Source organism: Salmo trutta, chromosome 4 (assembly GCF_901001165.1).
Source record: "Salmo trutta chromosome 4, fSalTru1.1, whole genome shotgun sequence".
NCBI classification, from domain to species: domain Eukaryota; kingdom Metazoa; phylum Chordata; class Actinopteri; order Salmoniformes; family Salmonidae; genus Salmo; species Salmo trutta.
Window position 1 is genome coordinate 63,453,657 of NC_042960.1, and position 17,512 is coordinate 63,471,168.

Below are 17,512 nucleotides of genomic sequence, written 5' to 3' on the forward strand. Positions count from 1 at the left end.
AGAACAGAGCAGAACACAGCCTTTAAGTTGACCTAAAACACTTTTTTAAAGAGAGATCATAGTGATTTCCATGTACTTACTTACTTACTCACTCTATCAACACAAATCACCTCTGGCACCACGGATAGATCTCAGCCCGTACAACACCCACACTCAGTCTTATAGTGCATCTTAACGAGAGAGAGAGAGAGAGAGAGAGAGAGTACAGTAGTTAGTTATCCAGTTCATCCGGTGGCAATGTTAAGCCACATACCTGGCTTATCAGGTACAAAACACATTCAAAAAGCTTTACATAAACACTAGTTTAAACAAAAAAATGTAATAATGAAAATATGATCACTTTTCCATACGTTTTTCCTGTTCTAACCAGGTGGACATTAAAGTATCTAAGTATCTTATTCTGTTCTGTTCCATCCATCCCATGCTATTATATTATCTCCTATTCGTTCTATTCTAACATGTGAGGTGAAATATAATTCCACCAAATCTCCAGTAACCCCCCCCCCCCCTTACTATAGACACAGATTGTGTAAGATGTTTTTATTTAACTAGTCAGTTTATTTATTTATTTAGTCAGTTAAGAACAAAGTATTATTTTACAATGATGGCCTACCCGGCCAAACCCTCCTCTAACCCGGACAACGCTGGGCCAATTGTGCACCGCCATATGGGAGATCACGGCCAGTTGTAATACAGCCCGGGATCGAACAAGGGTCTGTAGTGAAACCTCTAGCACCGACATGCAGTGACTTAGGAGCGCTCACTCAGGAGATCTTCCAAACGAAACTGTTTGATAGGATACATAATTATTCATCAACAATACATTACAATCAATTTACCATTCTCACTCTGACAGTTTCTACCCACGCCTTTTCACAGCACTATATTTACATTCAACCGTTTTTTAAAATCACACCCCAGGGGAGAGCTTACAATTATAAAACATAATGTAATTGGATGGAAGCAGAGATGCACGTGCTCACTCTGACGCCTGATAGCTTTCATTGGGCGATTTGGTTTTCCATGGCCCGGTGCCCCGGGTGAGCGGTCCAGAGCCCTTAAATAAATTAGCCACCTACCCCGAGCACCGGGCAATGCAAAACGAACTTGCCCAATCTCAACACAAGCAACACTACACGGAGCAGCTGTGTTTTTGTCAGAGCCGAGGAGTCGTCCAAACGTCCACAAGAGTTAAAAGAAAGAGTGAAAGAGGCCACAATGAAGACCCAAACTACATTCGCCTTCTCCGTACAACTATTTGCTCATTGTTTTCTGGTTGGTGCCATTTACACAGTGAATGGTAAGTCTTTTTTTTGTTTGTTTATAGTAAACCTTTATAATGCGTTTAGCACGCCGTGTGTCGGTTGACGGTAGATATCAGTCGTTGGTGTCATGAGTGTTTTTCTTCGGAAAGTGGTGCAATTTATATATATTCGACAGTGTGTGGGTAAGAGGTAGACATTCCAAGCCTGGCATAAGTGGCAATACCGATTTAGTTCATTCCCCAAAGTAACAACCGCGCATTCCTGTGTTGGGAATTTGAGAGTTATGAGTGAGTCATTGGAACACATTGCCGCATGGAATCGAGCACGTTTTGCTTTGAATCTGTAGAAAAATATATATATTTTGCTTTATTTGCTCTAACAATATGCAATGGACAGTTTAACACACTTATCTACAGTGGTGGTTGGTTAAGTCTGACGTGGCTAATCTAATTTGTATCACTCCCGCGGTAGCAATTGTGCTTAAACTACTATCAACCAACTACTATTCAATGTAGGTTTAAAGATAACATAAACCGTTAATGGTTACAGTGCCTCACAAACCAGGAAACCTATTCTGAATAACTATTCCAAAAATCTTAAGGCATAAGTAGTTAAGTATAAAAACCTCCTAATGAAAGAACTCGCACCTAAGGACATTCTGTTCAAAGTGGTGTCCATTATGTTTGTCCAACTCTCATCCGCATGTCGTTGGCACTGCTTTGTTTGCGCCCAGGAAATGTGGACGAATAGAAAGAACATACAAGACTGTTGCCTTCATCCTCAACTGTCGTCAGAAAAGTGGACATTTTGTGACCAGCAGTAGCCTACTTTTCAGTTTGATATGCCTAAGCATGTGGGCAATTCCACAGTAATGGCAATTCCACAGTAATGGCAATTCCACAGTAATGGCAATTCCACAGTAATGGAATTGCCCCGAGACTCCGATTTTCAAAGTTTAGCTCACCATACAACTCTAGGCACAAGGACACATTTTAACAATTTACACTGAACATTTTACAAAAACACATTTTACTGGAAGAACTGCAGATGGAATTTCGGTAAAATCTCCCAGTTTTCTTTAATTTGTCCACGTTTCCCTAAAACTCTGTTAAATATCTGCTCTTAATTAAGATTCAAGATGTCTGCCGAAAGAATGGGGCGTCAGCGATGACATGACACCCTGACTTTGAAAAATCTCTTTTGGTTATTGAACTACAGTGAGTGAGGTGGATTTACACCCGATAACTGAATTTCATCATGGCTCCCTGATCTGTACTACACAGGAATGCATCATAATGGATATGAATGTCATTCTCTTCATGGTGATGTTTCCTAAATAGGTTCAGCAGGTATACATATGCAATATCCTCTTTTGTATATTTGGGTATTACTCTACACACTGACTAGGCTTGGGCGGTATACCGTATCCTGGGGTATTTGGTAAAAGCCAAGGGATGTTTATTTTTAAATGCCATCAACTAATTATTTTAAGATTTTCAATGAATGTGAATATTTGTAGCTACTTTTTAAGTTAATACCTGCAGTCAACTTGTGCAATACATTAGGAGATAAAGCAGATTGACTTCTTCATTTCACCTGACACATTATTTTACATTTATAATGCTTACTGTAGTCCTCCAGAACAGTTGAGCCAGTCACGTGTTTGTTTGTAAATAGCACAATGGGAGAAAGTGGGAGCTGGTGAGTCCATAGCGTTGTGTGTGTATATATATCAGTGTGTGTGTGGCCCATGGGAGGTGAGGAAGTTACACACGTATACAATTCACTACTAAATGTTTGCCATCAGATAACTTACAATGGCTTTAATGCCAGAAGTCAAAGAGCTCTGGTTGAGTTCTGTACAGTTGCCATTTTTTCCCTGTGCGTCCTGCTAGCATTTTGTTCCCCCTCATCCGTTGTTCTCCCATCTGCTCCGTGTGCTGCTGTTTCTTTAGGAAAAACACAGCTACTGAACTTTGCACAATTTCTCTCGTTCACTTTCGCTCGTAAATGTCCACACTCATCGAAAATGACATTCAGTAGCTACTAGCTACGCTTGCATAACTTTATGAGCTGGATTTGCCTGTCTTTGCAATTAGTTTGTTAGTTTTCGCTCGTTAGCATTTAGCTAACAGCATCTGTGATTTCATTGTTACTTTGTGCTAATTTTGTTAGCATTCTGGTAAGAGGCCAAATGGACTTGTCTTGTATTTTAGCGCCCCCTTGTGTGCTATGTTGGTAATACCGTAAATCCCAGGATGAGAGAAGGACGGTATGACAATATTAAAATCTGGATACCGCCCAAGCCTAACACTGACTATTCTTTTAATGACCTTTGCCCTCAAGCAAGACCAAATTGTTCCAGACCGGATCAAATCTGAACCAATCATAGATGTACGTCTGTTTCACAAGTTTGGACAACAAAGTACAGTAGAGTACATTATAGTGTTTTCAACTCGTGTACTGTGCTGTCCAAACTTGTGAACTCAACTGTGGTTTGTGACTACTATGATTTCCCCTTGTAGCCAATTCAATTGCAGAAATTACATTACCAATTTCCTAACATAATTTACAGTTTTAATCACTTAATAATTCAATAACAAAATTGATATCAGTAAAAGCACTAACCAATTGATAAATCTACCTTTTACATGTTACTTCTGTGAACTTTTATTATCAGATTCCTCCTCATGAGGAAAAATATCTTAGATATGTGTTTTTTTTTGGTACCATAATTTCAAAGCAATGTTTCTTAACCTCTATGGGCTAGGTGGGACGCTCCTACTCAACAGCCAGTGTAATCCCATGGCGCGATAGTCAAATACCTTAGAAATGCTATTACTTCAATTTCTCAAACATATGACTATTTTACACCATTTTAAAGACAAGACTCTCGTTAATCTAACCACACTGTCCGATTTCAAAAAGGCTTTACAACGAAAGCAAAACATTAGATTATGTCAGCAGAGTACCCAGCCAGAAATAATCAGACACCCATTTTTCAAGCTAGCATATAATGTCACATAAACCCAAAACACAGCTAAATGCAGCACTAACCTTTGATCTTCATCAGATGACAATCCTAGGACATTATGTTATACAATACATGCATGTTTTGTTCAATCAAGTTCAAATTTATATCAAAAAACAGCTTTTTACATTAGCATGTGACTAGCATGTGACTAGCATTCCCACCGAACACTTCCGGTGAATTTACTAAATTACTCACGATAAACGTTCACAAAAAACATAATTATTTTAAGAATTATAGATACAGATCTCCTATATGCACTCCGATTTTAAAATAGCTTTTCGGTGAAAGCACATTTTGCAATATTCTGAGTAGATAGCCCGGCCATCACAGGCTAGCTATTTTGACACCCACCAAGTGTGGTACTCACCAAACTCCGATTTACTATTAGAAAAGTTTGATTTCCTTTGCTGTCTTCGTCAGAATGCACTCCCAGGACTTCTACTTCAATAACAAATGTTGGTTTGGTTCAAAATAATCCATAGTTATATCCAAATAGCGGCGTTTTGTTTGTGCGTTCAAGACACTATCCGAAGTGTAAAGAAGGGTGACGAAACGCGCCCGACGCGTTTCGTGACAAAAAATTTCAAAATATTCCATTACCGTACTTCGAAGCATGTCAACCTCAGCATAAAAATTGATTTTAAACAATCTTTCTCATAAAAAAGCGATAATATTCTGACCGGGAGTGGTTGTTTTCGTTCAAAGAGAGAGAAAGTAAACATGGTGTCGGCTCGGGCACGCGCCTCCAGTCTCATTGTTCTCAGATCGACCACTTACAAAATGCGCTAATGTTTTTCAGCCAGGGCCTGCAAAGCCACCATTCAGCTTTCTGGCGCCTTCTGAGAGCCAATGGGAGCGTTAGAAAATGTCACGTCATGCCAGAGATCCCCTGTTTTGGTTAGAGATGATCAAGAAGGCCATGAAATGGTCAGAGAGAGCGCTTCCTGTTTGGAATCTTCTCAGATTTTGGCCTGCCAAATGAGTTCTGTTATACTCACAGACACCATTCAAACAGTTTTAGAAACTTTAGGGTGTTTTCTATCCAAATCAAACAATTATATGCATATTCTAGTTACTGGGCAGGAGTAGTAACCAGATTAAATCGGGTACGTTTTTTAATCCGGCGGTGCAAATACTGCCCCCTAGCCCCAACAGGTTAACTTGCAGAACAATTCCTCCAAAATAAAGTATGTGTTGATATTAGTTGACAGGGGTCTTTACTTTGTGTTTTGCTGTATTTTGAATACTTTTTAAGACTTTCTTTCTGCTAGATGTTTTCTAAGACCCATTTCCCATCTGTTTGACCAGAAATCAAAACCTTTCCTTATTCCTAATATTTAAGATGGGAAATGTTTAGTGTGTGTGTGTGTGCTTTAATTTCTCAAAAATATAGACACCTAGCTTTCATTTGACACCAATTTGACATGCTTCTATGTACTTTACATGTTGGTGCTCATGGGTCCTTTTACATGGAAATGACCATATGTGACCCACCACCTCAATTCGTTCTTATGTAGCAACATTTGAAGTGTGTTTTAAAAAAAAAAAAAATGTTTTTACATCGGATAAGTATAGACTCAGAGCTACAAAATGGTAGCAGTTGAAGAACAATGGGAAAGTAATTCTGCTTTGAAAGTTGATAAACTTGTAAACCCACTTTTGAGAAAATGTCCCTTGAATGTTTTGGTACACCTACTGGAGAGCTATTTGTTTACACCTATTCAGCATTGTTCACACCCTCTTAAGCCTTAGCCCCACCCATCTCTAAGGATTCACATGTGAGGCCATGTGCTAAACAGAGTGAGTAAGGTAGTGTAGTAAACAACCAAAGATTTCAAGGCTAAAAGTGCTGAAACTAGTAGCCTACAATAAGGACAAATTCCAGGTAAAAATGCACTTTATTTAGTCCTTGGCCTATATCCTAATCTGACTTTGAAAGTGTACAGATTTTTTTTATATATATATATATATATATTTTCAATTCATTATTAGATGATGCTTACCCAGACACTTGTCTAAATTGATGTCATGTGAAATAAATGCTGTAACCACCCCCCCAGCCACATCTAGCTAAGTGGATGGGTCACTATTGTCTAGACATGTACACATGTTCATGAAATACAATAGATGGTCATAATCATCCCCAGACACACCTGGCTAACTTGATGAATTATGTAATCATTCTCTTGTGGAGTCTTTTGTTTAGACAGCTAGCTAGCTAAACAATGAACCATAATCCCAACCCATAGCTACAGTACAAATGGATTGTCATAGCTAGTCACTATGCATGAAATGCTGTAGTATGAATCTGCAGGTAGCTAAAGCTAACCAACTAGGTTTGTAGTACTCTGCTGTATTATTGTGCATGCAATGATGGTCCATGGTGGTCAATAATGGGGGGGGGGGAACTTAGTTGTGTGAAGTAATATCACAAACGGACGTGGCAGTTTCACCGCTACGGATTGCAGCTTTAAAGGAGAAAATCCCTGCCCTAAAATACAGTCAAACTAAATTTTCTTCTCAAGGGCATTAGACTAGTCATGGTAAATAGGTGTGGCGGCTGCAGCAACCCAACATTGAGTCACTTCTCTGGATGTTGCCGGCGGAGGTAGAATTCAGAGTTCAGCCAAAAGTTCTGGGAACTTCCTGCCATTAATGACCACTCCAAGCCATGCAGAAAGTATTCATCATACCTCTTGTCCTATTCCACATTTCTGTTGTGTTACAGCCTGAATTCAAATCAATTACATTTTTGCACATTTTTTGAAAAATGAAATACAGAAATGTAATTTTACATAAGTACAGCAGTGAGTGTTTCTGGGTAAGTCTTTAAGAGCTTTCCACACCTGGATTGTGCAACATTTTCCCATTTATTGTTTCCTAAGTTCTTCAAGCTGTGGTTGTTGATCATTGCTAGACAACCATTTTCAGGTCTTGCTGTAGATTTAAGTCAAAACTGAGCCAATCTGGAACATTCAATGTATTCTTAGTAATAACTCCAGTGTATATTTGGCCTTGTGTTTTAGGTTATTGTAAGGTGAATTCATCTTGTCTGGTTGCAAGCTTACTGACTCAGCTTTTGCTCATGGATTTTGCCAGTGCTTAGCTCTGTTTTTTTTTATCCTGAAACTCCAGTCCTTAACGATTACAAGCAAACCCATAACATGATGCATCCACCACTGCTTGAAAACATGGAGAGTGGTACTCATATGATTGGGGCAAATCCAATACAACTAACACTTTGTATTCAGGACAAAAAGTGAATTGCTTTGCCACATTTTTTGCAGTATTACTTTAGTGGCTTATGGCAAACAGGATACGTGTTTTGGAATATTTGCATTCTGTACAGGCTTCCTTCTTTTGACTCTGGCATTTAGGTTAGTATTGTGGTGTAATTACACTGTTGATCCATCCTCAGTTTTCTCCTATCACAGCCATTTAACTCTGTAACTGGTTTAAAGTCGTCATTGGCTTCATGGTGAAATCCCTGAGCGGTTTCCTTCCTCTCTGGCAACTGAATTAGGAAGGACGCCTGCATCGCTGTAGTGACTGGGTGTATTCATACACCATCCAAAGCGTAATTAATCAAGGGCATATTCAGTTTCGTTTATCTTTACCCATCCACCGATAGGTGCCCTTCTTTGCGAGGCATTGGAAAACCTCCCTGGTCTTTGTGGTTGAATCTGTGTTTTTGAAATTCACTGCTTGACCAAGAGACCTTATAGACACTTACAGACCTTACATACACTTGTATGTGTGGGGTACAGAGATGAGGTAGACACTTATTGCACACAGTGAGTCCATGAAACTTATTATGTGACTTGTTAAGATCATTTTTATTCCTGAACTTATTTATGCTTGCCATAACAAAGGGGTTGAATACTTATTGACTCATTTCAGGTTTTTATTTTCAATAGAATTGTAAACATTTCTGAAAACATTATTCCACCTTGACATTGTGTGTAGGCCAGTGTAATAAAAATAAAAAGTCAGCCTGTAACAAAATGTGTAAAGTCAAGGGGTGTGAATTCTTTCTGAAAGCACTGTACCTGTCCGTATACTTTCCTCACTGAACCCTTTCAATGTTACTGAACCACCAGCAGCCCTGCTGCACCAGGGAGGCAAGGAAAGGCCACTGTTTTGGTCTTCATCCTGCCCTAGCAGTGTCATATATAAAATGTTTACAAGACCAGGGAAGAACCAAAGGGTCTAGGAATGAAGGCAGGGGGTTTGTTATGGGTAGCTTTGACTGGGAAGGCTCAGAGTAAGATTCAGTGCCTGATTTGACAGGAGCTGAGCTTTACTGGGCTGGCCTGGTTATGCATCCACAATAGTTGCTGCAAAGGACAATATCAGAGCCAGTATAGTTTGGGTTGGTTCTATGGTAGGAATCAGGGTCACTGGTCCCCTGTGTTCGGACTTGTGGGGAGGGAAGTGCAAAGCCATGTTTTAGGTCATGCTGAGGCGTAGTTCTTCTCACAACAAGACCACTCCAGTCAGCTGAGAGAGACGAGGCTAAATATAGCTGGACTGCAGGGCCAATTGCTCGATTTCTAGTGTGTGTTTGTCCTATGAACCATTCAAATGGCTGCTGCCTGCCATAGCACTTGCCATCTGCAGTGCCAGTAGGGTCCAGCCTTTGGGGACCTGTCTTATTTTGTTCTGATGACTTTACTTTTAATGTCAACCGATTGGGGTCTCATATTAATTTTAAATAACGACCGGCTAATGAATCTTTCATCGCAGTATGGAACATTCTAATTCGGGCTTCAATCATTGTCGCTCGTCCCACATTCCAATCTGCTGTGTTAAATATTTTAAACGCCATCCCATGATCTGATACATGTAGCCAAACTCCATTCAAACTTCGCAGCGTTATTTTGTGGCCACCAAAGAGACTCACTTGATTTAAAACCTTCCACAGTTTTACAAGATACGTTTCTGCTCATTATACACCACCTGAAGTGTAACACAGAAAAATGGAGTCATTCAGACACCAAAAGGTTGCTAGATCGAATCCCCGAGCTGACAAGGTAAAAATCTGTTGTTCTGCCCCTAAACAAGGCAGTTAACCCACTGTTACTAGGCAGTCGTTGTAAATAAGACTTACCTAGTTAAAATAATAATATACTCGTGTATAGCATGAAATTCATAGAAGCTACTGTAGCCTATGTGAGTTAGCATACCTCTGAGATTAATTTCAGGTATATTCCCTTCGTTTCAGTGTGCTTTCATCTTCTTTGGTGCTTAATGAATATCGACCTTGAAGGGAGATTTTCCCCCCCCCCCCCCCCCCCCCCCCGTTCCCATTTGGCGCCTATGGCAGTAAGTCAATGGACTTCGGCTGGTGCTCTACAGGTCTCAGACCCTGACAAATATCCTACAAATCATCTGTAAATTATCAACTGTGTCCAGTAGAAGCTCCTGCTAGCAAACTTGCAACATTCTATAAAATATTCTGGGCACACAGTCACTTGCTCCAGTGAACTCGGGACAGACACAGCTGTAGGCTATTTGTGCAAGCGATAAGAAGTAGGGGCGGCAGGTAGCTTAGTGGTTAAGAGCTTTAGGCCAGTTACCAAAAGGTCACTGGTTCGAATCCCCGAGCTGACAAGGTGAAAAAATCTCTGTGCCCTTGAGTTAAGCACTTAACCCTAATTGCTCCTGTAAGTCACTCTGGATAAGAGCTTCTGCTAAATTACTCAAATGTGAAAAAGTAATCAGGTATTTATTACGCATTACAAATATTTGTCCAATACATTGAGGAAATATTGTCATTCTCAATGGATTCTAACAGACTTTGTTACTTGCTGTTTTGAGGTGAAGAGAAATTACTTTTGAGAAGCTCCACAGCTCGTTAGTGGTAGTGCGTTTTAAGACAATCAGAAATACTATCAGACATCCCTAAATGGGCACATTTTTAGACCTACATTTATAGACCTTTATAGCCTAGGCCTACTTCTAGATGCGTAATTAGGTGTGCACCCTTACTCAACAGTCACCCTTGTCGGTGTGTGCCTGTTGGTCCAAGCAGCCTGAGATTCTCAGCAGCAGATTAATCTGGAGTGACTCCTCATTTCCTGGAACTCCGAAACCCAAAACCTCAGATGGTCTCTATACAGGGAAATGTATTTCCTCCGACTATACTGGAGGAGGCGTATACTTACGTGGTCAACTCATGTCCTAACTCAAATCCAATCTCTGTCTGTGGACCTCCTGGTTAGATGGTGAGTCATGTGGCTGAAGACTTTCTGTGGTATTTGGACAAGCAGGGATCTGGGACATGGCAAAGGCAGGTTTTCTTTTTGGATCAAAAAGGGGCTTAGATGGTGGCAGGGTGCATGGTAATGACTGCGTTCAGCTCGTTGGCACGGCAACATTTTAGAGAGTTTGAGGCCCCGATCTTGCTGGTAGAGAACTGTTTGCATTTTTAAGCCAATTTAATGCGTCCTACATATTCTGCCATGAAGCTGAGAGAACTTTGCAGTTTTAAAGGTCATTTCCTTCGAATTTATGCATTTTGACATGTCATTTTGCTCAAACATAAGAACAAAATGAATATTGCTATATTCATTGTTTTTGTATATTTCAATTCTCCCTTGACTGTCTATTTTATTTTGGTGATTGTTAGTTCTCAAAGATTATATTATTTATAATTCTAAACTGGGTGGTTCGAGCCCTGAAAGCTGATTGGCTAACAGCCGTGGTATATTAGGCCGTATATCATGGGTATGACAACATTTATTTTTGCTGCTCTAATTATGTTGGTAACCAGTTTATAATAGCAGTAAGGCACCTCTGTTTTGTGAATGGCCAATATACTACGGCTAAGGATTGTATCCATGCACTTCGTGTTGCGTCGTGCTTAAGAACAGACCTTAGCTTTGTTATATTGGCCACATACCACAAGCCCCCTCGGGCCTTATTGCTTAAATATATATCGGTCCATTATCTTTTCTGATTCTAAATGTTTTAAGTTTACACTCCATCCCAAATGTTTAAAAAATATATACATTTTGTAAAAAATGTTTACACTGTTTGGACTTAGGCGACCCGAAAATACGCTTAGGCGACCCGCCCAATGATTACAATGGCATAAAAATACCTGAAAGGCCTGGGCTGTTACTCACTAGAATTTTATAATGACTGTAACAAACTGCCATGTGGGCCTGGCTGCCACACTGAGCTGAATGACTCTCTGGTTGGCTTATAATGAGGGAACATGCCTTCTCATACACCAGTATACCAAACATTAGGAACACCTTCGCAATATTGAGTTGCACCTCGCCTTTTGCCCTCAGAACAGATTCAATTTGTCGGGTCATGGACTCTACAAGGTGTCAAGCGTTCCACAGGGATGCTGGCCCATGTTGATTCCCACAGTTGTGTCAAGTTGGCTGGATGTCTTTTGGGTGGTGGACCATTTCTTGATACACACGGGAAACTCTTGTGTGAAAAACCCAGCAGCATTGCAGTTCTTGAAACAAAGCTTAACTTACTACCATACCCCGTTCAAAGGCACTTCAATGTTTTCATGGCCTTTCACCCTCTCAATGGCACACATACACAATCCATGTCTCAATAGTCTTGAGGCTTAAAAATCCTTCTTTAACCTGTCTCCTCCCCTTCATCTACACTGATTCAAGTGGATTTAACAGGTGACATCAATTAGGGATCGTAGCTTTCACTTGAATTCACATGGTCAGTCTGTCATGGAAAGACATTCTTAATGTTTTGTCCACTCGGAGTATATCAAGTACACAATAGTTACATTTGGTGGCAGTAGTGGGGTCCTGTTGGTGTTAATGTGAGCAGAGGTCAACACTTAACCGTCCACTGTAGACACTTATCAGGGCATGTTTATTCATCTGCTATTAACTCTTAATCATTGACCTCTTTTATATTCTCTCGCAGAGACGGAATATTAATCGGTGAGGGTGATACAAGTGTCTCTAGCCTACTCTCCTCAGACTTAACACTTGACTCAAATTTCAGCTGTTGAGAAAGGAGACTAATCAACCAGATCAGCTGATCAAACATGTCGATACCCCCACTGCTGCCAATGAGTCAGCAAAGTCTTTCTAACCTCCACCCTGTGCTCCTTCTCCATTCCCATTTAATACTGAGGATAGAAAGAGGATGCATTTCTGTGGCTGGACTCCCCATGCCTCCCTATGAGTTGGGGCCAATTTCATTTCTTGTCAATTCAGGAAGTATACGGAAATTCCAATTCCATGACCAACTGCCAATGAGTCAGAAAATCCCTTTATAAACTCCACCCTGTCTAAACTTCTTCTCCGTTCCTATTCAATACTGAGGATGGGAAGATGGTTACTTGCTGTGGCTGGACTCCTCATGCCTAAATAAAGGCTAAATACAAATAAATGTTGAATACTTTTTGAATAGAGATAAATTAGTGCACCACTATATATATATATATATATATATATTTTAATGGCCGAAACTATTTGTAGAAGCGAAACGATTTCTCAATAAATGAAAGTGAAACTTTGGCTATAAGGAAAGCCACAGGTTATCACTGAAATGTATTGACAACAGAATGTAATAAACTACTTCCCTATGGTCACGAGATGTTTGTTAGGTAGCTTCTGCTGAACAGCAATACTGAATGAGCTGTTTTTAATTGGAGAAGAAAATTAGTGAAGTACCTATTTGTTTTATGTCCCAGTGCTTATTTAGGCAATTTCTAGGGAGACGTGGTGGTTAGACCACTGTTTTTAAGCTGCAACCACCTTGACAAATGTGTCTCTAATTGAATTTACTCACAGAAATCCAGTAAGTAGCACATGATCCACATTTCAGTTCCGAAGACCAGGGCTGTGTTCAGTAGGGCACGAAATGGAAGAGAACTCCAACTCCATTTTTATTTTTCATTGCAAAACATTTTGCTACGGTGTACCCTAATGAGTTAGGTCATTGTTCTGACAGTCATTGTTCTGACAGTCAATCTTTCAACATGGGCTACATTTTGCTTGGCACTCAAGTTTTGTCTGCTGCGTAGTAGGAAGTAGGGCTGTGAATTGCCAGGCACCTCACGATACAGTAATATCACAATACTTAGGTGCCAATTTTTGTGTATTGCGATTTGATATTCCAAACATATTGCTCACCATCTGTCTGCTGCAGAGGGACGAGAGCCATGAGAAAACAAGTTTTGATCAGTCATGGAAATAAAACTGCTGAAAACGAATTGGCTAGCTATTTAAAAAGATGACAAACAAGCTATGAAGGAAACAATTTTGGTACAGCCAATCAGCGCAAAAATAATATTGCCGATTTTGATGTTTTATCAAAACTAATATCCTGATATGTAACTATAGATTTTCACTAGTGGAAAGAGGGCGGTTTCATTCCTCCCTAAAGATAAACAAACAGATATTGAGATAAGGATGTGTGGGTGCTGCCAAAGCTTTGCCCCCAGAGACTGAGACTCCGCTCTCAAGGCCCTGACACTAGGAAAAACATGTTGATGACTCGGTTTTGGGTTACATCGCATAACAGGATGTTGGTGAAATGGATCGTGCACAGGTGCACATCTTTTTGTGTCTATTTCTATTAGCAGGTTCTTGCCAAATAGCGAAAGGCTACATTGTGAAAAAGAAGATGGATGTCCTGTGTAAATTCCCTCTTAAAAAATGATCTGACAAGGAAGACCAAAAGGTCTTGAATGATGGCCACAATGATGTACAGTGCCTTCGGAAAGTTTTCAGACACCTCGACTTTTTCCACATTTTGTTAAGTTATAGCCTTATTCTAAAATTGTTTTATATATTTTTTATTAATCATTCTCAGCAATGTACACACACTACCCCATAATGACAAAGTAAAAACAGGTTTTTAGAATTTGCTAATTAATTAAACAATAAGGCATTTATTAGTTAATAAGGTAAGTATTTAGACCCTTTGCTATGAGACTCGAAATTGAGCTCAGGTGCATCCTGTTTCCATTGATCATCCTTGATGTATCTACAACTTGATTGGAGTCCACCTGTGGTAAATTTAAATTGATTGGACATGATTTAGGTATGTGCGTGCCTTTCTATCTATATAAAGTCCCATAGTTGATGGTGCATGTCAGAGCAAAATCCAAGCCATGAGGTCGAAGGAATTGTCTGTAGAGCTCCGAGACAGGATTGTGTCAAGGCATAGATCTGGGGAAGGGTACCAAAACATTTCTGCAGCATTGAAGATCCCCAAGAACACAGTGGCCTCCATCATTCTTAAATGGAAGATGTTTAGAGCTCCAGAGTTCCTCTGTGGAGATGGAAGAACCTTGCAGAAGGACAACCTTCCAGAAGGATAACCATCTCTGCAGCTCTCCACCAATCAGGCCTTTATGGTAGTGGCCAGATGGAGGCCACACTCCTCTGTAAAAGGCACATGACAGCCTACTTGGAGGCACCTAAAGGACTCTCAGACCATGAGAAAGCAGATTCTCTGATCTGATGAAACCAAGATTGAATTCCTTTGACCTGAATGCCAAGTGTCACATCTGGAGGAAACCTGGTACCATTCCTTCGGTGAAGCATGGTGGTGGCAGCATCATGCTATAAGTGTTTTTCAGCGGCAGGGACTGGGAGACTAGTCAGGATCTAGGCAAAGATGAATGGAGCAAAGTACAGAGATCCTTAACCTGCTCCAGAGCCTTCAGGACCTCAAACCAGGGTGAAAATTCACCTTCCAATAGGACAATGACCCTAAGCACACAGCCAAGCCAATGCAGGAGTGGCTTCGGGACAAGCTTCTGAATGTCCTTGAGTGGCCCAGCCAGAGCCTAGACTTGAACCCGATCAAACATATCTGGAGAGACCTGAAAAATAGCTGTGCTGCCACACTCCCCATCCAACCTGACAGCTTGAGAGGATCTGCAGAGAACAATGAAACTCCCCAAATACAGGTGTGCCAAGCTTGTAGTGTCATACCCAAGAAGACTGGATGCTGTTATCGCTGCCAAAGGTGCTTTCACAAAGTACTGAGTAAAGGGTCTGAATACTTATGTAAATGTAATTTTTATTTTTTTATAAATTGGCAAATTCAAAAACTTTTGGCTTTATCATTATGGGGTATTGTGTGTAGATTGAGGGGGAAAAACGATTTAATCCGTTTTAGAATAAGGATGTAACGTAACAAAGTGGAAAAAGTCGAGGGGTCTGAATACTTTCCGAAGGCACTGTATATAAACCCTGGATTGCTGATGCTATGTATTGGCCAATGAGAGGCTTTGAAGCCAACGGTCAACCATATTGTCACTCCCCAGAATAAGCAGTCCTTCATAGGAATTAATGGAATTCTACCGTTTTTTTTCTCCATTTTAAATGTTTTTCAAGGACAAAATTATATGGATTTAAAAGTTTTTGTTTGTAGTGGGGACAGTAGTACTTTCTAAAACATATTTTAAGGAATTATTTGTGTGTATATTTTGTAATTTTTATGTTTAGCACACATTAAGTATTCATCAATGTCTGAAACAGAATAAATGTGGCAAAAACAAATGTAGATATTTTTTTTTATAGCTTTTTTTGTTTTACAATGGCGGCATGGTGGATTCAAAACGGCACCCCCTGTTTATCATCTAGTGTGTGTGTGTGTGTGTGTGTGTGTGTGTGTGTGTGTGTATATGTATATATCTATATCTTAATCATTGGATGGCCCTCTTTGAGTACTTTGAAAAGGCACCCTTCCTTCCTTCAAGTAATCAGATCTAAATTGGTTGGTTTGGGGAAAGCAATTAGGTGGCAGGTTCTTTATCCGATGGAAATCAAACACTTGTAATCTGTTATTGGCTCGAGGGAACTGTACTGAAACCACCTTTTTATAGTATGTTCCCAAAACAGGATATGAAGACGTGAGCTCCACTGGCACATGTTGGAGCCATGTTCACCCTGGATAAACTTTGCCCAGAGGTTGTGGTGTGTTTGGATGCCTGAGGGGGAGAAAGAGGGGAAACGCTGTGAGACAGAAAGCTTTGAGTATCACCAACGTGCCATCATATTTCACCATGACCTTGTGGGGTCCGCTGAACCCCTAATTCAAAGCATTCGGTTCACATCTATTGTTCCCCACTTCCTTCACAAATAATAACTCTTCAACCTGTCAGTTCGTTCTAAATTAAGACTTTGCACGTTCTCCAGTCTAATCTACCATCAGCATTAAGTACAAATTCCCCCGCATGGCTTCCTTTTTCCCTAGTAGCATTGTATTTCCTCTTGGAGAAATATAGGCTACAGGGAGTTTCCACCATGTCTACACCAATCCAATGGTTTCTGTGGGGGGAGCAGTGTACAAGTGCACACTTCAGGAGAAGGTAGAGATTATTGGGAGGCACGGTCTGAATTCCCCCTGTGAGCCTCATGCCAAAAGCTTGAAACACTGTGGACTAACTGACCGGGGTGGAGCCAGACGCACTAGTGACTGAACCTCCAGTATCTGTGTGTCTAGAAACGCTGTGTCAGCAGGCTAACGCAATCAGACAAGCCACTCATCACAGTCAGTGCTGTGTCATCTCTTGTCCTGTCCAAATCAAGTCCACTGGCCTAATAGGAGTAGACAGTGTGGTAGGTGTCAAAGTGTGTTGTTAACTCTATTACTGAGTCAACAGGAAATGCCAGGCGTCTTTGTAGGAATTACAAGGCTACAAAACATCAGTCAATGCTGATCTGTATGCCACTACTGAACAAACGATTGACTACGTTGAAGAACCAATTGCCTTTCTACCTTTTTGGAAAGATGGTCTTCTGACTCAGGCTTCCTGGTTAAATATTGGTCACTGTTCCTCTCTCCCAGGTGACTACTGTGAGATAAATGTCTGCAGTAATGGGGGGAGCTGTGTGACCGGCCCCAGATCTTCCTTCATCTGTATCTGCCCTGATGGCTATACTGGAGACACATGCAATGACACCGAGACTGGTAAGGACAACAGAGCAATATTTCTGCACAAAACCATAATTTAAATGTTTTTCTTTAACTAGGCAAGTCAGTTAACAACAAATTCATATTTACAATGATGGCCTACCAGGGAACAGTGGGTTAACTGCCTTGTTCAGGGGCAGAACGACAGATCTTTACCTTGTCAACTCAGGGATTCGATCCAGCAACCTTTCGGTTACTGGCCCAACGCTCTAACCACTAGGCTACCTGCCGCCCCATTATAGCTAGGTATTTTAATTAGTATCATGTATAGTTATTACATTGT

General features: G+C 40.5%; 1 protein-coding gene across 3 annotated transcripts in view; it reads left to right on the top strand.

The window, feature by feature from the left end:
* Positions 1 to 931: 931 nt before the first annotated feature.
* Positions 932 to 17,512, top strand: part of LOC115192846 (EGF-like repeat and discoidin I-like domain-containing protein 3) — a 35,436-nt gene continuing 18,855 nt past the window's right edge. Inside the window, exons 1-2 of one of the 3 annotated variants that reach the window (XM_029751738.1) lie at positions 935 to 1,300; positions 17,104 to 17,226. In XM_029751738.1, coding sequence (XP_029607598.1) covers positions 1,219 to 1,300; positions 17,104 to 17,226 — 205 coding nt within the window. In that variant the 5' untranslated portion in view covers positions 935 to 1,218. Of the gene's footprint in view, positions 1,301 to 17,103; positions 17,227 to 17,512 lie in introns of all 3 variants that reach the window. The other 2 variants (XM_029751739.1, XM_029751740.1) reach the window with 2 other exon arrangements.